A 21,751-nucleotide genomic window follows, 5' to 3' on the forward strand; every position below is an offset into this window, starting at 1 on the left:
GAAGAAGCATAAAAAGGGTGGAGGAGAGGTTGGCTTCATGGAGGCGCAGTCTCTGATTGCTTGGAAAAGGCCCTGGAGAGGAGGGGACTTAGACGGCTGTGAGTAGGAGGGGATCCCTGAGACAAGACCCACCAGGAATTAGTTGCTGTTCTCATTGGGCCTGACACTGCCAAGTCTGTGTTCTTGCTAATAAAGAGTTAACTCCAATGTGCATGGTGTGATTTGCTGTTGGCTCGCTCCTGAGGAGGGTATTGAAGAGATAGCTTCCACACAGGCACAGTCTCTGGCTGTGTGTGCGCAGCCCAGCAGGGGAAGGTACATATAACTGGCGGAGGGGGAGTGGCCTCCTGTTACTGCAACCGCTTCCTAGAGAGCAGACCGGGGAATAGCTGCACAGATTCTAGACTCCTGTGTGTGAGTATTTGGAGCCAGAGAAACTACTGTAAGTGTCTGCTTTGACAATTATGAGTTAACTATGTGCCATGTGCCTTTCTTTGGCTGGGAAGCACCCGTGACACATAAGGACAGGATGAGAAACTCTCTCCATCTGTGACTCGGTCTGATGAGAGTTGGAAGTCCAACAGCATCTGGAGAGGCATAGGCCCCCAGCCCTTCCTCCGTATGGAGGTGGGAAATAACCTTCTCCCTGCCATGCTACTTAACTGCATGTAAGAGCTAGTTTTTTCCATGCGGCAGCATTCAAAATTATGATCCCCCTCAATCTGTATTCTGATGTAGTGAAGGGAGCAAAACCCTGCCTAGGTGCTCAACTTTCCCTCCTCCACTCTGCTGCCCCAGGCTGTTTTCTCCCAGCCCAACTCCAACACCGATGTGAGGAAACCTGGGGAGATGAAGGGATGGGTTATAGCGGGGGTGGGCACAGTATGGGTCCCAATTGGCTGGTGAGGTCATTTGCCTAGTACCATGCCCACCTGCCCCACACATGATCAGGTGCAGGCAGGTAGAGTAGTGCTGCATTGACTGTGCGACTGCACTCCTCATGGTCTAATGGGCAGCGCGTTCAAGTCTGCTGTATAATCCTCACAGTGAGGTGAGGGTTTGGCTCCTCTCACCCACACCTCCCTTTTCATGTGAAATTCAGACCTTCTCATCTCCACTTGAGACATGAATGATGCTGATAGATAAATAAGCAACATCACTGCCTTTGCCATCTCTAGTTTGGCCTTGAATGCTTACATAATTGTCACGGACTTTAACCCCCCACATTATCTAACCCTGTCCTGGCAGCTGACTCTTAAGCATCTTATGTGCTTTCACGTAAGTGTGGGCCCTGTGTCATGAATTCTGATGTGAATGGCAGAGCAGTTAGTGATGTCCCGGCCTCAAGATCCATGCACAGATTCTGCATGCCATTAGGAAAGCAGGATTTTTCATGAGTTAGAATCCATTCCATTCCAAAACACACTTTCCTAATAACCTATTAGATGAAATGATGTCAATTCTATGCAATCTAATTATAAATGTAGAGCAGCACACTGCAAATTTCCTATCCCATTCCAGCAAGTTGCCAAACACAGGCATAATCTCACATTTCCATTTGGTTGTGGTTTCTAATGTTTGTTTGTTTTGTTTAGTGTGCATTTTTTCAAATATTGGAGCAATTAAGTTGGCTAAATGTACAGAGCTTTGCAAATGTAACTTGGTTTCATTTCCACAAGAAATGAGAAGTCAGGAACATTTACTTTGGAAGACTGAGAACTCTGTTGACTTTATGCACTTTTTTGGAGGGAGGGGGAAATGTCATAGAATTGTAGAGTTTGAAGGTACTCCCAACGATCATCTAGTCCAGTGCCCGGCAATGAAGGAATCTCAAATAGATCATACATGACAGAGGACCATCCAAGTTCTGCTTAAAAACCTCCAAGGGAGGAGAGTCCACAACCTTCCAAGGGAGTCAGTTCCACTGTTGAACAGCTGTTACCATCAGAAAGTTCTTTCTAGTGGAATCTGAATCTCCTTTCTTGTAACGTGAAAACATTGGTTTTGGTCCTGGCCTCCAAAGCAGGAGAAAACAAGTTTGCTCCATCCTCCAGCCCTTTAGATATTTGAAGATAGCTAGCATCTCCTCTCAGGTTCCTCTACGAGGCTAAACATACCCAACTCCCTCAACCATCCCTCATAAGATTTGGTTTCCAGACCCTTTATCATCTTGGTCACCCTCCTTTGCACACATTCCAGTTTGTCAATATATTTCCTCGTATCATTTACAGGATGATACAGATGGCTCACCCTGGCATAGTTCAGTCGTGTAGATGGGTTGGTATCATCTTGCCAAGCAGAGGCTTCTACACCTGATCAGAATTCTGGGGACACAGAGGAGAAGTCAAATTCTTTTTGGCTGGACAATACAGATGACTGAAATATACTGTCCACTTTCAGTATACTGTAGTGGTTTGCTTAGTAGAGAATTGCCTTTAATCACCTTTAGTCATTTGCATCTTTACTTTGTGGCTAAGATGGAAGCTGAACCCAGATCTCCACAGCAGAAGTTCATGACCACGCACAGATTAGGAGAGGATGCCCTGAACAACTCATTTCCTATGGATGATTTGAGGAGTGGCAAGACCTCAAACTCTGTAACAATTGCCTCTACAAAAAAGCGCTGCATAGACACCTCCACAATCCTAGGCAGCCACACCTGAAATGTGACAAGCACTACAGGCTCTAAAAGCTATATAATGATGCTTTACGTGACTCAAAGGATTATAGACCAGGAGGTCACAAAGTCCTTTCAATGCCAAAAAGCAGGTTCCTCTACACCAGTAACCTAGAAATTAGTCTGCACAGCCCAAGCCCTTAGCGTGGAACAGGCAGAGGCACTGCCCCAAGGAGCCTACACAGTAGTTAGCTCCTCATGACTAAAACAAATATTTGCATGTGAATGTGCTCAGTTTACCTTTTGGTTTCTGTTTTGTTGATGCTGTTAATATTGTTTCATATATTATAAATGGTGTATTGATTTGTTAATCATATAATAATGACTTTTGCTTTAATTGTGATTCTTAGCTTATTTTTTAGTTGTTGCTTTGTTAACAGTGTTTTATAGATTGTAGATACTTTTTATGCTATATTTGTGATGCATGTTCATCATGTTATTGTTATTTATTGTTTGTAAGCCACTTTTGGATTCATTTAATGAAAAGTGCTTGGCTTGCCTTCATCCCCAGTATCTCCTGGCTTCATTCTTGTTTTATTCCTTTTGCCTCTACCCTCTTCCCCCTCCTCCTCCCTAAATTGAAATGTGGATTAAAAGCTTATTGAGTCAGGCCTGTCTTTTGTTGCATTGCATTACTCTGTAAAGCATCCTGTACTGATGGTGTATAACAGGATTGGGCCAAAGATACACAGGTGTCCACCACTTTGCCACTGCCCAATTTGCAGGAGACTCCCAGATGCTTGCTGGTTGCTGGATTTTATTTATTTATTTTTTAAAAAGAACATGTCCAAGGTGGGTTTTGTTCCTTGTAAGGCATTTATTATACGCCTAAGCAAGAGAGCATGTTCAGGATCACTGAACATGGATTAGTTTATGCCTAAATTGTTAAGAGATCCTGGAAAACAACTATTGATTTGTAAAGTCAAAATACATTGTTGAAACACATTGATTCTAGACTGGGACCCTTCTGATCTTCAGGGATGGGCAGGAAAAGGAGAATCAAAATGAGTGAAATTTTTCTCACATTTAGTGGCTTGCAATCTTTCGCTTATTTATCGGGGGGGGGGGGGATACATTAAAGCCATAGATGCATAATTGTTTCCAGGGCAGCACACACAATTATATTAAAAACAATATAAATAATATTGTTCAACAGTATAACAGTAAGAAAAGACTGGAGAAAGAGTAGGCCTCGTCCAATCCATTACTGATCCCAATTTTAACACAAGCCAGAAACGAGACTGAAGTGGATCCAGGTAATTGGTCTCATCCAAGAACGACTGGAGTTTCACTGCAATCATTTGCATATTTGTTGGTTTTTACCTTCCTGCCCTGATACACGCTCTCAGGATGGCTTATAGCAGTTTCCCCTAAGTTTTAACAGTACCATCTCTATGGGGCTCCCAATCTATAAAACCTAATTGCTTGAGCGTTTTGCCCAAGAAGGGGATGTCTGTAACTGGGAAGGAGATGCCCTGGGGCCTAAGGAGAATTTCTTCAGGAACATTGACACAACTACCTGTCTCAAGGTGATTGGGAATGTCCAATGTGAAGCATTGCCAGCAGGTGTCAGCTGCAAGTGGGGGAAGAGTCAGTCAAGCATGCAGCAGGCATTAGTCCTCCACGCACCTTGTCCACTTCCTCATATTGCAATAACTGAAATCCATTCAATAAAATACCGTACTGCAATCACTCCTACAGAGTAGGCTACATAATGAGCTTTTATCCATTTTCTCCCACTTGCATTCTAGCCATTTTCCTGTCTATCTCGTTTTTCTCAGCTCTCTCTGGTAAAGCAAAGTTTTAGTTAAGTAAGACCATCTGACCTTGTCTTTTTTGCGCTGACTAGTAATAGGTATATACCTCACATCAAACTCAGTTTGACAGCTGATGTCATGTGATGTCATAGGAAGTCCCTACTCACTGGACATTTTTGACTCTACAATGCTCATTCAGAATTGCTTCCATGACTTTACCCCCATCCCAGTTATGTTTATACTGTATTTTTCGCTCTATAACACGCACCTAACCATAACACGCACGTAGTTTTTAGAGGAGGAAAATCTGTAGGCATGCCACCCGTAGGCATTCCCTCCATAACACGCACAGACATTTCCCCTTACTTTTTAGGAGGAAAAAAGTGAGTGTTATGGTGCAAAAATTACGGTACTTTATAGCTTTTATGTATCCAGCATCTAACTCCCTCAACCAGTCTATGATATACTTGGGGCACTTGCCACAAATTCTGCCTTAGAGCCTTGGCTATGAGGAAGAACCAGATTACTGATGGTGCTGTTGCCATGGTTTCCATGAAAGCAACACATGACCCAAATGTTTTGATCAAAGGATCCTGTGGAAAGCAGGATCTGATACACCGGCAGCTTTAGAAAATTGTTCAGCTGAATTCATTTTCAAAAGGGTTTAAAAACAAAACAAAAAACCCCATATTTATTGTTCTGTGATTATAGGACTCACACTTCATTTTGATGACAAAGGTAAAGGTAAAGGACTCTTAGATGGTTAAGTCCAGCCAAACTTGACTATGGGGTGTGGTGCTCATCTTGCTTCAGGCTGAGGGAGCTGGCGTTTGTTCACAGACAACTTTCCGGGTCATGTGCCCAGCAGGACTAAACCGCTTTTGGCGCAACAGGACACTGTGGTGGAAACTAGAGCACATGGAAATGCTGTTTACCTTCCTGCTGCAGTGGTACCTATTTATCTACTTGCACTGGTGGGCTTTCGAACTGCTAGGTTGGCAGGAGCTGGGAGCGAGCAATGGGAGCTCAGCCCATTGTGGGAATTCAAATCACCAGCCTTCCAATTGGCAAGCCCAAGAGGCTCAGTGGTTTAGACCACAGCACCACCTACTCCCTCTATGACAGACTAATGCAAATTGAGGAAAAAAGCTTTTAAATAAGACAATATTCACCTATTTCCTTTTACTGCAATCTCCTGCATGCCTTCTTGAGTCAGTCAAACAGTGGGATACATAACATTTCAAAATGAATTAATTAAAATATTACTATAATTGTTACTATTCATGTGCTTAGAAAGAAGAGATTATTTTCTTTTTAAAAATTGTTTTTACTGAAATATTTTCAATACATATAGAGTACATATAGAGTCTCTTTTTTCAGTTCATAGAGTCCTGTCTACAGGTCTGTTAAATTTGGTGTGAGACTCTGTTGTCATGGGCACTGTGAGAGGAGAAGGATGTGGCGAGAGAGAGGTGGAAGAAAGAAGGGGGGTAGAAGATGACCGTATTTTCAACACATAAAAGGACAAGTTCTGCACAATCTAATTGAGATAGAATTGTAAATAAATAATAAATATATAATACTAATATATAAATATATAAATATATAAATAAATAAGTTAAGACTAAAAACTGGAAAAGACCAAGAACAATATGTTTTATGATGCAATTGCATGCACCTCAACTCAGAAATATAAATGAATCATGGTTGTTTTAAATTGACAGGTTATTGTACTGTCCTCTGTCCTTAGATTTGCTTGTTTCATGACATTGTCAAGGTACAAAGAGCCTGAAAAACACAGAAACCAAGGAGGAGAAATGTAGAGAGGTCAGAGCTCAAATACTAGTAAAAGCTAAAGAGAATGAATACATTTGAAGGTAAGTCACTGATTCTTACATAGGAAAAGTAACCAGTGGAGTGAATTTGTTTTGAAACATGCAGAAACATCGCCACATCTGCATGCAGAAGACAATCAGGTGAGTGGTACAATTCAAAGCAAAAACAAGAAACTTAAGCTGGAAATAGGGGAAACTGACTAAGACTGTAATCCAATGCACATTTACCTGGGAGCAAGTCCCACTGAATTTACGTCTATGTTAACATGTATAGGATTATACTGTACAGAGATTACAGTAATCCTTTCAGGACAAAATTAGGGAGGAACTAAAATATAAGCAGAATCAACAGCAAGGTTTTTTTTTTTTAAGCAAAATTTGATCGCTGAAAAAGATAAGTAAGTAAAGGTGAAATCTGATATGATAAAAATAATACCATGCTCTCTAGCCCCAAGAAAAATAAACAAAAGGAAAAGGAAAGGAAGAGTCTGAATGATAAAACAATGAAATCCTCTCTTTGAAAGAAGTGCAGAGCAATTATTCATAAGTTTTAACTAGAAGTGGAAGTCCTGGAGCACCTCCAGGCTGTCACTATTTTTCATAGAATCAAAGAATTGCAGAGCTGGAAGGAACCCCAAGGGTCATCTAGTCCCACCCCCTGCAATGCAGGAATCTCAACTAGTCATAACAGATGGCCACCCAACCTCTTCTTAAAAACCTCCAAGGAAGGAGAGCCCACCGCCTCCCGAGGGAGTCCATTCCACTGTTGAACAGCTCTTACTGCCAGAAAGTTCTTCCTGGTGTTTAGTTGGAATCTCCTTTCTTTTAACTTGAAGCCATTGATTTGGGTCCTGCCCTCTGAAGCAGGAGAAAGCAAGCTTGCTCCATCCTCCATGGGACAGTCTTTTGGATATTTGAAGATGGCTATCATATCTCCTCTCAGTCTCCTCTTTCCCAGACTAAACATACCCAGCTCTTTCAACTGTTCCTTGCAAGGCTTGGTTTCCAGGTCCTTGACCATCTTCGTTGCCCTCCTCTATACGCGTTCCAGGTTGTCAATATTGTTCTTAAATGGTGGCACCCAGACTGGACACTGCACTCCAGGTGTGGTCTGAACAAAGGGGCTACGACTGTCTCTTTTTTCAATTACATTTTCCATAGGTCAGTTTCATTTGTTTAGACATTAGGGTTACATTAGGAAGAAAAGGGGAGAAGAGGTGGAGGGGGCCATGGTGGGTGGGGGTGGGGTCAGGAGGCGATGTTTCTATTTTGCTTAATGTGTGTGGGGGGTTTTGTGTCAGCATCGTTTGTGCAGGTTCTCTTTGCTATTCGCTTGTGTTCCTTTGGTGGTGAGAGAAATTGGGTTTGGCCTAGGGTGCGGTTGCTTGTTTGTGGTTGGCTGTGGTGAACTTTGTTTTTGTGTGTGAGTGGGGTGTGTGTGTGTGTGTGTTTGAATCAGGTTAGCCATATTGATTTGTATGCTGTTGGTGGATTCTTGTCGTTGTCTTGTTGGGCTGTGTATGGTTGTTGCAGCCTTGAATAGCGCTAGGGCAGGTTGTACGCCTCAACCTTTACCCCACAATCCCTTTTGCAGGCAGTTGACAAGTTAAAGTGTATTAAAGGGCTCCGATGCTCTAGCACAATAAATGCGACTTAAAAAACAACCAGACTTTTTGCAGTTTAGAAAGTGATGGAGACATGCACTGAAAAGTGTGGGAAGAATAAATGATTAATGGGAAAGACATGGGAACAATAAAAAGGAATGAATGCAGGATGAATGCTAATTGTCATATGTTGAAAAAAAATATTGGATGAATGAATGCTCAATAAATACTTTGAGAAAGCAAATCAGGTTAATGCTTTATAAACAGGTTGTCTGGAGGGAGTTGTACTGTGTGCAATGAGGTTTACTCCCAGGTGGTTAGTATAGGATTGCAGCCTGCTCAAAAAAAGTAGAAAAGAACTGAATACTGCTGGCAGAGAGAAGATAATTAATGCCAAAAAATGCACAAGAGGTTTGAAAGGACAAAGATACAGGATAAAAAGCACAAAATATGAAACTGAGCCTTGTGGAACTCTGACAAACTGATTAAAGAACTATTAACAGAAACATGATGTATACTTAGAAAGATAAGAGGAAAAGGCCAAGACAGAACCAAACTGTGAAAACCAAGTTCATATGAAAACGATCAGAAACAATGAAAGTGAGGATATATCAAGAATATTAGTTAATGAAACAAACAGCAATATCCTATACTCAGGATCTGCCAGGTGAAGGGTTTGGCAGAAGCTGCACAATACCAGTCGAACACCCGGCAAGCTGCCACTGTGGCAGCTATGCTGGAAGAGCACTCCAGCAGGGCTGTTCTGCCCGCAAAGATACACCAGCACAATGGCTAAAAGCAGGCAGGGTCAAGGGCAGGACGGGGTTGGAACAAAGCAGGAGCACACTGATGCCCTAACCTACATTCCTCCAAATTGCAGACACGACTCCATCAGTGGTGCAACTTTACATCAGCCCTAGATCTGGTGCAAGAAAATCCCCACCCGTAGACTTAAGTGGGAGGGGGAAATGTAAATGGCCAGCCCTGCATCGATAGCTGCCCTGCCCACACCACCACAACAGAATGTAAAATATGGTGTAACTCAGCACCCAGTGCCCTCCCACACCCTCCACACCACAGAGGATTTATACTGGACCACGCACAATTACACTTCTTCGTGGTTGCATTTTTGCCACATTATTGCCATCTGGAGCTGCACAGTTGCCGTTTCACACAACAAAAGTGGAGCCCTCACCCCAAAGAACACTTGCAGAATGAAAAGCTGCAGGATTTCAGCAGGAAGCTATAGGACACGCTGGTGCTTGGGATGACACAAGTGTTGCACCCTCCTGCTGGACTGGGCAGCGGTCAGTCCCTTTGCTGGTCAGCATCTATTCAAGGGAGTCTCTCTTTGCAAACTAGCCCCAACTTGGGAGCAGAGATAAGGCAGAGGAACGTGAAGCAGGAGCACCACTGTGTCCCTTCACCCTCCTGTCCTTGCAGCGAGACTGTCTGGCCAACCCGTGTGGCTCCAGCAGTGCTTTCCCACCTCCCTCCCTCCTTGGTGGGTGGCGGCGGCAGCACCCTCCCCCTCTCGGCCTGCCTCCCTTCACTGGCCACGAGAAGAAGGCACCACCACCTCAGCCCCAAAGGCCCAGGCTGGGCAAGTCTTGCCTCCCTGTGACTCTGGCCTTGATGTGGGAGCCTGTCATGAAGGTGCCTGGCTGCGCCCCCTCATAAATTTGTCTCCAGGGCCATGGCCCCCCCCCCCACGCTACACTACTTCTAAGGGCCCAGATCCTTGAGGGGTTGCTGGCTCCCTAGAATGCCTGCCCAAACATTAAGGTCCAGTAGGGACACCCTCTTAATGAAGGGTTTGATATGGGAAATATGACATTCTCAGAAGATTCAACTGGCACAAACCCTGATAGGTTTCAAACATCAGTTAAAAACGTTTGTCCAAGCTTTTGATTAAGGTGGCTGTGGAGGTGGGTAGCTGCTCTCACAGAATCTGTCAATTTAAACTGCTTCTTTTATGTGACATAAATGTATTATGCATTATTTTTGCATATTGCACTCCTCTCTGGGGTAGTTTTAATGAAGAGCAGACCATATATTGCCTAGATAAGGAGCAATAAAACAAATAAATGCCTTCCCTACACAGGCTTCTGCACACTTGCATGCTCCATGGAAGACAAATATTAGGTAGATGAGAGACCTGGGATGCTGCTGTCAACAATTCTACACAAAGGCGCAAAAGCCCTGCTGGGCTGGCACCCCCACATATGTTTCAGAATCTCCTCCATTCTGGATGCTACCATTGTCTCGAGTTGTTCCTTTGTTGCTGGAGGTTGGGAGAGGGGATCCTTTGCCCCCATCATAAGACAGTCTGGCTTCAGTTGGCTTCATGATGCAATGCTGCATGGGAAGCTGTCAGGGACTGGACTGAGGAGGAATGACGGAGACTGCCCTCCCTCCTCCTGAAACTTCCAGAGAAGAGGGAGACAATATAGATTTACAGCAGTGGTTTGCAGAAGGTCACGACTCTGAGACAGAAGAGATAAAAAAGCTTGGAGATAATGGGAGAAGAGGAGGGGGAAGGAGCAGAGCTGGAGCAGCTGGCTGACACCGGATCACTGGAAGGCATTCCAGACCCTCCTTTTCCCAGAACCCGGCGAGCAGTGAAAGTGGGAGAGCAGAGAGCTAAGAGGCAAATGGCCTTAGGCAGCCACCATAAAGGGGGCAGTGCTGTTGATGACTGCAAAGGGAAGCAGGGAGGAGATTACTCTGAGCAACACCATTAACCTGGGAGGCAATGTTTCTAAGCTGCTCTCTGCGAACATGGAATAAAAGACATTGGTAAGAACTTCTTGTCTATCTATTACTGGCAGCCTGCTGTGAGGGAGAGGGATCAGATTCCCTGTAGCCTGGCAGAAACCCAGCCAGATGGACAGGGCATTATTATTATTATTATTATTATTATTATTATTAGCACTGAGTGTGTGTGTGTGTGTGTGTGTGTGTGTGTGTGTGCAAGGAGCTTGATGCATGCAAGAGCAGCAGTCCTTCTGTGGCTGGCTTGTTCAGATTCTCTGAACTGTGGGGGGACAGGCCTCTCAGAGCACACAAGCGGGATGGTTGCTGCTGCAAGGGTGTTTGAGACAGTCTGAGGAAAGGGATGGGCTGTCAGGTGTGCTGGAACACTCACGGGCAAGGCTGGGCAGAGATGGAAGGGAGGGTTAAAGATGAATGTATTGCCTAGAATGTTGTTTTTCTTTCAAACATTGCAAATTGTGGACAGGATGGACTGTTTCAAGAAGTGGCAGAAAGATATTTCTAGATTTGTCTGGCAGGGCAAGAAGCCTAGAATAAAATTTAAGATATTAACTGATGTAAAGGAAAGGGGTGGATTTGCCCTGCCAGACTTCAAACTCTACTATGAATCAGCAGCATTCTGCTGGTTGAAAGACTGGCTGCTTCTTGAGAATACAGACATTTTGGATTTAGAAGGTTTTAACAATGTTTTTGGGTGGCATGCATATTTGTGGTACGACAAGGTTAAAGCACATAAAGCATTTAAAAACCATATTGTCAGGAAAGCATTGTTTAATGTTTGGATTAGATATAAGGATTTATTGGAAAATAAAACCCCAAGGTGGTTGTCACCAATGGAGGCTAAGGCTCAGAAAAAACTTAACATGGAGGCCAAATGGCCAAAATATTGGGAAATTTTGTGGCAAGAAGGGGACAGATTGAAATTACAGAGTTTTGAGAAATTAAAAGATAAAGTGCGAGACTGGCTACATTACTATCAGATAATGGAAGCTTACAATTTGGATAAGAAAGTTGGCTTCCAGGTGGAAAAATCTAAATTGGAAACAGAACTGTTAGAACCCAAAACCAAGGCTTTGTCAAAAATGTATAATTTGCTGTTGAAATGGAATACTCAGGATGAGACGGTTAAATCTGTTATGATTAAATGGGCACAAGATGTTGGACATAATATTATGTTTGCTGACTGGGAACAGTTATGGACCACAGGTATGAAGTTTACGGCATGTAATGCCTTAAGAGAGAATATTATGAAAATGATATACAGGTGGTACATGACCCCAGTCAAGCTTGCAAAAATCTATCATTTGCCCGATAATAAATGTTGGAAATGTAAGGAAACAGAAGGTACATTCTTTCACCTTTGGTGGACGTGCCCTAGGATTAAGGCATTCTGGGAAATGATCTATAATGAGCTGAAAAAGGTATTTAAATATACCTTCCTTAAGAAACCAGAGGCCTTTCTTCTGGGCATGGTCGGCCAGTTGGTGTCAAAAAAGGATAGAACTTTCTTTACGTATGCTACAACAGCAGCAAGAATACTTATTGCAAAGTACTGGAAGACGCAAGATTTACCCACTCTGGAAGAATGGCAGATGAAGATGATCGACTGTATGGGATTGGCAGAAATGACTGGCAGAATCCGTGACCAGGGAGAAGAGCCGGCGGAAGAAGATTGGAAGAAATTTAAGGACTATTTACAGAAATATTGTAAAATTAAAGAATGTTGAATGATGTTGGATTGAAATTAAGGGGTTTCCAGCTGTAATGATTTGAGATAAGGATTTGCTGAGTAAATAATTTGAATTGGAATACAAGAAGGGGAGGTATGAGGAGGTCAGGGAAATATGTCATTGAAAATTAAGTATTGAGAACTGTATGCGTTTTTTTTTCTTTTTTCTTTTTGTTTCTATAAAATTGGAAACTTAATAAATATCTTTATTAAAAAAAAGAGAGAGAGATGGGCGGGTGGGCTGGTCACATGGCTTGCCAGTGGAAGGAGTATGCAGGGTGGATTTCCCCTGCAGCAGCCAAGCTATTGATCCTGATGGACTCAGCAGTATGGGGGGGCACTTCCTGGTGTGGGGCTGCATTCTGCATCTGCACATGCTGCATGCACAATGGTAGACATTCCACTTTGCTATAGATGTACATACAGCCCTCTAACTGTTGTATCAATGACTGTGTCTTGGAGTTGAGTGGAATGGGAGCTTCCTTTTTTTGGAATAAATGGTATTAGATTTTATAAAGAGATACAGGCTGTTCAGTGGAGTTTGCCATGTGGGGTTGAGTCCGCAGGGGCACCACCTAATTTACACCCACCCACCCAACTCAAACTCCTACATCCTGCTTCACAGATTCTGGTCTTTTGAGTCTGGGCCAGGTACAAAAATCTTTTGGAGAGGAAAACTCCACTATGGTTATCCCCCTTAGAGGACTGCGCTCAAAAAGAAATTAATATGAAGGTGGGTTGGGGTACCTATAGAGATTAACTAAGTAGCACTCAAAGTGGGTGGAAACTTTAAAAGCAGGAGAAATACAATGATGGGTGACCGGTTGGTATCACTATCATCAGATACATGAGCTATATTAAAAAGATGTGTTGATTGGTTTTTAATGAACAAAGGTTGGATTTTGAAATGAGATTGTTGGAGGGTAAAGAGAAATTAATTTCTAAAATGTATACAGTGGTACATCAGGTTACATTCGCTTCAGGTTACATATGCTTCAGGTTACAGACTCCGCTAACCCAGAAATAGTACCTTGGGTTAAGAACTTTGCTTCAGGATGAGAACAGAAATCATGCTCCGGCGGTGCCCCAATAGCTAAAGTGGTGCTTCAGGTTAATCACAGTTTCAAGTTAAGAACGGACCTCCGGAACAAATTAAGTACTTAACCCGAGGTACCACTGTAAATTGTTATTAGAATGGGAAACAAAAGATGAACTGGTGAAGTCAGTGATGACATATTGGACTAAAGATTTAGGATATAACATTATGACTGCATGGGAGAAACTATGGAGAGTGGATTTGAAATTCACTATGTGCTACACTGTGAAAGAAAATTATATGAAAATGATGTATAGGTAGTATTTAATGTATAAAACAGCATCAAGTACTTGTTGGAAGTGTAAGTGGTCTGAGGGGTCATTTTATCATATATGGTGGACTTGTGGCAAGGTTAAAGGTTTTTGGGACATGATATACAATGAATTGAAAAAGATGTTTACATTGACCATTCTAAAAAAACTGAAGCCTTTTTGTTGGGGATAATAGGGACGGTAAATCCCCAAAAGCTGAAAACCGTTTTATGTATGCAACAACTGCAGCTAGAACTTTATATGCACAAAAATGGAAAGATGAAGTCAAAGAGACTCCGAACTAAGGATGAATGGCTTATAAAACTGATGAACTATGCAGAAATGGTGAAACTGACTGCTGAAATAAGAGGACAAAATGATATTTTCAAAGAAGAATGGAGGCCATTGATGGACAACCTATTGAATTATCATTCTTATATGAAATCACGTGCAGGATTTGAGATATGAGCAATGGAAGAATGTAGAGAATGGATTTTGGGGGCTTAGAAAATAAACATAGATGTGTTTTAATGCAGCTATTGAGGAATTTAAAAACAATCCAGGAAGGAGGGACGGGAAGTCAAGAAGATGTGTAACAAAAAAACAATATATATGATTGGAGTTGTGAAATAATTTGGAAAATTTAATAAAAACGACTATAAAAAGAGAGAGATCACAGATTCTGCTGCATTTATTCCTTTTTTGTGGCTGCATGTGTGTTTCCCCCTCCCAGGCCTTCTCCCCTAACCCCACCCCCCCGTAATGTCATTTGAGGACATGATTGCTCTCTTCCGTCTTGAATGGCAGTGTTTGTGTGTATCAGATCTTTTCTAATATGTGGCTACTTACAACACCTCCTTAGATCGGGGTAGGCAACCTAAGGCCCGTGGGCCGGATGTGGCTCAATCGCCTTCCCAATCCGGCCCGCGGATGGTCTGGGAATCAGCATGTTTTTACTTGAGTAGAATGTGTCCTTTTATTTAAAATGCATCTCTGGGTTATTGTGGGGCATAGGAATTTGTTCATATTTTTTTTCAAAATATAGTCCAGCCCACCACAAGGTCTGAGGGACGGTGGACTGGGCCACAGCTTCAAAGGGTTGCTGACCCCTGCCTTAGATGATGATTTTGTACCACTGACAGTGGGTTCTGAATATAATCTCTTGGATTGTTAATATTTAAATAGCAAGAGGGCTATAAAAAGCTTCTATGAATATAGATGTTATGCTGAATATTTTAAAGACAGGCTTTAACCATCTGTTGGCAAGCACTGCTTACTATGGTGTCTTTTTAAATTGTGGTGGATCCCTGAGGAAGAAATGCTGCTTGAAACACATTGGGGGAATATGTTTAGAAAAACTTTGAAGAAAAAGGAAACTATAACAAACAACAACTTTGATTTACTGCCTTCTCAGTGTGTTTCTGAGCACAATTCAAAGTGTTGGTGTTGATCTTTAAAGCCCCAAACAGTCTCAGCCCAGTATACCTGAAGGAGCGTCTCCACTCCATCACTCAGCCCAGACACTAAGGTCCTCCTCCAATGGCCTTCTGGCAGTTCCCTCCCTGCGAGAAGCGAGGTTACAGGGAACCAGGGAGAGGGTAGTGGTAGCCTGCCCTGTGGAACGCCCTCCCATCAGATGTCAAGGAAATAAACAACTATCTGACTTTTAGAAGACATCTGAAAGCAGCCCTGTTTAGGGAAGCTTTAATGTTTGATGCTTTATTATGTTTTATATATTCTGTAAGCTGCCCAGAGTGGCTAGGTAAACCCAGCCAGATGGGTGGAGAATCAGAATCAGAATCATCATCACCATCATCATCCTCTACTCAAGTTGCTGATGTCAATAAATCCATATTGATAATTTCTGATGTTTTATTCATATCAAAATCCAGTTTCAAGGTGTCAGTATTCCATCTTTGTGTCTGAGGCTTCCTTATCCACCCTATTTTTCCAAGAGGAAAACCCATGTCCTCCCTGTGGAGACAGGCTGGTCCAAGCCATTAGGTTGCTCCATGAACCTGCTGCACCATGTGACTGCAGCTGCAGGACCCCCTGGGACAGCATGGAGGATGCTAAGGAGCAACTGCCAGCTCTGTGAGAGTTGACACCCCACATCCTCTTTGCCACTGCAAGGCAATCCAGCCATACCACTTAGATCCCCTGCCTGTTTCACGGGTAATGTTAGGGGCTGCCCAGGTCCTGGGTCTTTTGTTCTTGACCCTTCCTGCTCTGTTTTAATAGATTGCTAAAAATATTTTTATATCTTGATTTTAGTCTGTGAATCGCCCTGAGACCCCGGGTAAAGGGCGGTATAATAATAATAATAATAATAATAATAATAATAATAATAATAATAATAATATTTATAAATACTGCCTGGGTGCAGTGCTAGTGAGACTTCCACCCTCCAGCCATGTTGATGCAAATTGTATGCAAATCTGTGCCCTGAGCCTGTGCTCCCCGTCATTGACACCCCCCCCCACATCCCCCGCTGTTTCATGTAATATTCCTCAAAGAACAGACACATCTCTTGGATCTGCTTGTGCCAGTTGTACTAGCCCTGATCCGGGGTGAAGGAAATCTTACCTTGTAAAAAATCGCTCGCTCTCGGGGTTTCCCCCCCAATGGCCAATGCAGAATTCATAAAATGAAATGTTTTAAGGGCTCAGCTTTGCCACCTTTACCACACCTGTTTAGCGGGGAGGGGGTCACCGGGGCTCTCTCCGGACTGGTTCACACGTGCAGCTGATGACAGCAACATCAGACGGGGCGCGAACGAGCCAACCCTGATCTAACACCCCGGACAGAATTCTTGGATCTCCACTGCCCGCTTCCCCTTTCCCGAACACTGGTCGGCCGAGCGTTCACACGTTCAGCCGCCCGCCGCCCCCAAATGGCGAGCAACCGAGGCGCGTAGCGGGGCTGCGAGGGGAAAGGGGCGCCCCGGAACGCCTCCCGTCTCGGTCCGAAATCCATCCGGGGCCAGGGCGCGCGGGGGGCACATTCTGGCTGCCGGCACTTGGGGTCCCCCAAGCTCTGCCCGCCGCTGCTCCATCTTCCAGGAGGGAAAGAGACCCGCGCGAAGCTCTCGGCCAGGAGCTGCGGCGGAGGCCGCGCTCGCAAGACGCCGAGGAGGCGGAGCGACGGGCGAGACCCCCCCGACCCCCGTCTCTCGGTTGGGGCTGCCGGGCCGGCCGAGCGCTCGCCCCCGCCGCCGCCGCGGAGGAGCCCTGCCCAGGGCGCAGCGCCTCGCCCCCGCCGCCGCGCCGCCTGGCGCTCTCCTCCCGGCAGCGGCGCGGGAGGCGGCGCCGAGGCGAGGCGGCACTGCTGCTCGCTCCTGGCAGGCAGGCGGGCAGGCAGCGGCGCTGCGGGTCGGGCCGAGATGCTGCTGCTGCCGAGCAAGAGCCCCGCTCGCCGGCGGAGGAGGGAGCGGCTGGCCGGCCAGCTGGGGCTCCTGGCCTCGCTGCTGCTGCTGCTGCTGCTGGCGGGCGCCCTGGCGGTCCAGCGGGCGGCGCGCCCGGACGTCGCGGCCGGTGAGTGGGGGGCGCGGGGGGCCGGGCGGGCCGGGGAGCGCGGGCCGGCGAGTCCTGGCGGCGAGAGGCTCCCCCCATCTCGCCCGCTCCTCGGGGGAGCCCTCGCGGGGCTCGGGGCTTCGTCCTTCCGCCGGAGAGCGAGCGGCGGTCCCCTTCCGGCTGCGCCTCAAGTTTCCCGGCGCCTCCATTCCCCGCGTGCTCGCAGCGGAGTCCTCTGCCCCGCGGCTTCTGCCTCTGCCAGCCACGAAGGGGGCTGGACAGAGGGAAACACGACCCGCCGTCCAAGAGGCCAGGTGGCAATCTCAGGGGGACAGATTTGGGGCAGATCGGACCCATGGAGGGCAAAAGCCTCCCCTCCCCTGAAGTTCTTCCTGCGGAAGCCCCATTGCAGTGGGGGGGGGGCAGGAGTGCAGCAGCCCCCATTCCTTGCCCTCTGGCCTGCGCCCCATGTGGATGATGCTCGTTGGGAGGCGAGTCTCCATTGCGGTTTCCACCTGAACTGAAATCTCTTGAGCTGGTCCTGTCAAGTCTACCTTTCTTCTCACTGGCTAATTGTGAAAAGCAGTGGCTGGGATCACAGTAGTTTCAGTGGCCTTATTAAGCACACCTAAGGCTGTGTTGGAGAGCGGCCAGCCTGCATATACCCCCATTCAAACAAGGGCCCAGGTATGTGATTTGATACATGTTTTTAAGGTGGCTACAGATATACCTGGGGAAGCAAGGCTGCCTTGTACGGAGTCAGCCAAACAATCCGTCTAGCTGAGCACTGTTGGCACTGACGGAGGTGGCTCTCCACTGTTGGCACTGACAGAGGTGGCTCTCCAGGCAGGGATCTTCCCCATTCCTACCTGGGGGGCACCCAGTGCTTGCCAGTCTAACAGAGTTCAAAGGTGGGCAAATTAAAAGGGCCTCCAATGCCAGTCTTAAAGCGCAAACCATTTCATGTGGGCACTGGTGGATCCTTTGGGGTACCTGGCCCCAAACTATTCAAGGCCTTAAAACTAGCACTTTGAACTGGGGCCAGAAATGCACCGGTGCAGCTGGCAAAGAATAGGCATAATATGTTCTAATCACCTGGTCCCAACAAGCACACGAAGGGATGCATTTGCACCAGCTGAGATTTCTGGATCGTCTTTAAAGCTGGCCCGTTGTAAAGTGCATTACATCCACAGCTAGCCTGGGTGCATGGCTGCAGCTGTGTCCACACTCCAGCCTAAGATGGCAAAAGTCACTCCTGAATGCTGCCTGCACAGGTCTTGAATCCAGAAGTAACCCCCTCCCCCCGCAAATGTGGTCCTTCAGATGGGGTGGATTCCCCTCCAGAGCCAGTGACACCTCTTCATCCAGATCAGCCAGTTTCCCTGCCCATAGCACCTCTGCCTAGATTAGGCTTCAGCATATTCACCTTCATCCATCCCAAACCCGCCTCCAGACACCTGTCTGTTCAAGAGTGTCACTGCCTCCCTGAAAAAGGTGAAAGAGAGTCCACCCCACAGGCTGCAGTTAATGGAAGCAAACTTTTCTCCTCTATAACTGACAACCTGTCAGTTTCAGGGGCCACTTTTCAGAGCCGGTCTCCATTGGTGAATGTGGGTTACTGTTCTGTGTTGTGGCAGCAGCTGGACATTTTCTGGAGTTGCAAATGTTACTGTTTAGCTACAGTTGCATAACTCTAGTGGAAAGGCTGTTTGTTAGATTTCTTTTGTAATCTCTGTTGGATTTTGTGAAGGGAAAGGCTTTTTGCAATGTACCACCTACCTTTGTGCAAAGGAAAATCCCTCTGGCTTCAGCTATTGTCTATTTCTTCAATACAATGAGAGTCACTGACTCAGTGCACAGTTCTGGATTTTTGTAGGAAGATAATGAAATGTTTGGCTTTGGGAAAGTGAACTGACTGACAGTTTAATATCTTCATGTTGCAGTAGGATACTATCAAGCAATGCTGGGAATATGTTAAGAGGATTTTTTTAAAAAAAGTAGATATACAATCACTTTGATGGCTGAGGGACCCATGCTTAATTTCAGACACCTTTTGATTCTTCTTTCCAGTCACGACCACAAAATGTATTGAACATGAACATGCTATCTGCCAAATCCTGGCATGCAATCCATACTTGCATTGAAAATTAGGATGTGTAAGGCTAATCTACAACTGCACAAATAATAGCTGCAGTGATACAATAGAGTACTGTATACACTCCATATTGATTTATAAAAGGGTTATTTGTACAAGGAAGGTTCATATACCCCTGTGCATGCAAGAAACATGCAAGGGGGGCATGTGAGTTAAGTCCTTCCTTCTGATGCTGACGTGCCTGGTGGCCACATAGAGCCCCTTCTCCCATTCATCAGATTGGCAGATTTGGGGGTATGGCTGCCATGTGTGGTGGAGGGAGGGCTAGCCCACAGAGCCCCAACCCCTTTCGATTGTTCCTTGAACATAGCAGGTAGACTACATGTGCCATCTGAAAACCCTTGAAATTACCAGGAAATGAAGCTTGCATTCTGCAAGCACAGATGATGTTTCTGTCTATGTCTTGTTGTCCCCTTCTCCTTGTGCCCTCCATCTTTCCCAACATCAGGGTCTTTTCCAGGGAGTCTTCTCTTCTCATGAGGTGGCCAAAGTATTGGAGCCTCAGCTTCACAATCTGTCCTTCCAGTGAGCACTCAGGGCTGATTTCCTTAAGAATGGATAGGTTTGATCTTCTTGCAGTCCATGGGACTCTCAAGAGTCTCCTCCAGCACCATAATTCAAAAGCATCAGTTCTTCGGTGATCAGCCTTCTTTATGGTCCAGCTCTCACTTCCATACATCACTAATGGGAAAACCATAGCTTTAACAATATGGACCTTGTCAGCAAGGTGATGTCTCTGCTTTTTAAGATGCTTTCTGGGTTTGTCATTGCTTTTCTCCCAGGAAGCAGGCGTCTTTTAATTTCGTGACTGCTGTCACCATCTGCAGTGATCATGGAACCCAAGAAAGTAAAATCTCTCACTTCCTCCATTTCTTACCCTTCTGTTTGCCGGGAGGTGATGGGACCAGTGGCCAAGATCATAGTTTTTTTGATGTTGAACTTCCGACCATATTTTGCGCTCTCCTCTTTCACCTTCATTAAAAGGTTCTTTAATTCCTCCTCACTTTCTGCCATCAAGGTTGTGTCATCTGCATATCTGAGGTTGTTGATATTTCTTCCGACAATCTTAATTCCGGTTTGGGATTCATCCAGCCCAGCCTTTCGCATGATGAATTCTGCATATAAGTTAAATAAGCAGGGAGACAATATACAGCCTTGTCGTACTCCTTTCCCAATTTTGAACCAATCAGTTGTTCCATATCCAGTTCTAACTGTAGCTTCTTGTCCCACATAGAGATTTCTCAGGAGACAGATGAGGTGATCAGGCACTCCCATTTCTCTAAGAACTTGCCATAGTTTGCTGTGGTCGACACAGTCAAAGGCTTTTGCATAGTCAATGAAGCAGAAGTAGATCTCTTTCTGGAACTCTCTAGCTTTCTCCATAATCCAGCGCATGTTTGCAATTTGGTCTCTGGTTCCTCTGCCTCTTCTAAATCCAGCTTGCACTTCTGGGAGTTCTCGTCCACATACTGCTTAAGCCTTCCTTGTAGAATTTTAAGCATAACCTTGCTAACATGTGAAATGAGTGCAATTGTGTGGTAGTTGGATCATTCTTTGGTACTGCCCTTCTTTGGGATTGGGATGTAGACTGATCTTCTCCAGTCCTCTGGCCACTGCTGAGTTTTCCAGTATATGGTTCGGAATAATACTTAGAATAAAGTTTATGTAATCTTTTAAGACACTAATTATAATGCCATTGAGACTTGATGAGGTATCAACTTACACCAAAGAACATGCACATTTGCAGATTTTATTTGGCCCATTCTATCCCAAATCAAACTCAACTAAATAAAGTAAACATGAGCTTCAGTCTTTGAAACCTCCATAGCTATTGATTATAACAGCTCCAGCTTTATTTCATTGAAATGAGTCTTCCCTAATGGGTGTCTCAGTTACTATGCGGTGTGTGTTAGATTCAGACAAACCCCAGATCTCAAGACAAAGCAGGAGGCCTTAGAGATATTTTGAGTTTGTCAGAGGTGATGCAACATCTCTACAATGTTGGTGTGAGACAAAAAAGGGACCCCAAAGAGATCCAGGCATCAAAATAATGCTACAGAGAAGCATCTGCTGAACCTTTAAGCTTTATCCTAATGCCATAACACCAGGGTGCAATGATAGTGGAAAGGAGAGCAAACACCAAAGTGGAGATAGGATGTGAAGGAAAAGCTCTGTTGTAGCTCACAGGTGTGTCTTGTAATCGAAGGGAATGACTGGGCCATTGCTCTCCAATCTCAGTGTTTCACAGGGAATGGAGCAGATTTGTGAGAATGAAACTTATATCTCTAAGCTTCTGGGAGATGCCGGGTTGAGGAGATGGCGAGAGAGCTCCTTTGTGATTATGATCAGTGGGAAATTTT

At 45.1% G+C, this 21,751-nt stretch overlaps 1 protein-coding gene across 2 annotated transcripts in view; it reads left to right on the forward strand.

Moving 5' to 3' along the window:
- The first annotated feature begins 17,090 nt into the window (after positions 1 to 17,090).
- Positions 17,091 to 21,751, forward strand: part of SLC24A3 (solute carrier family 24 member 3) — a 169,307-nt gene continuing 164,646 nt past the window's right edge. For both annotated transcript variants that reach the window (XM_053394910.1, XM_053394911.1), the window contains exon 1: positions 17,091 to 17,257. In XM_053394910.1, the coding sequence (XP_053250885.1) occupies positions 17,107 to 17,257 (151 nt within the window). In that variant the 5' untranslated portion in view covers positions 17,091 to 17,106. The remainder of the gene's footprint in view (positions 17,258 to 21,751) is intronic.

Source organism: Podarcis raffonei, chromosome 7 (genome assembly GCF_027172205.1).
Source record: "Podarcis raffonei isolate rPodRaf1 chromosome 7, rPodRaf1.pri, whole genome shotgun sequence".
NCBI lineage: Eukaryota > Metazoa > Chordata > Lepidosauria > Squamata > Lacertidae > Podarcis > Podarcis raffonei.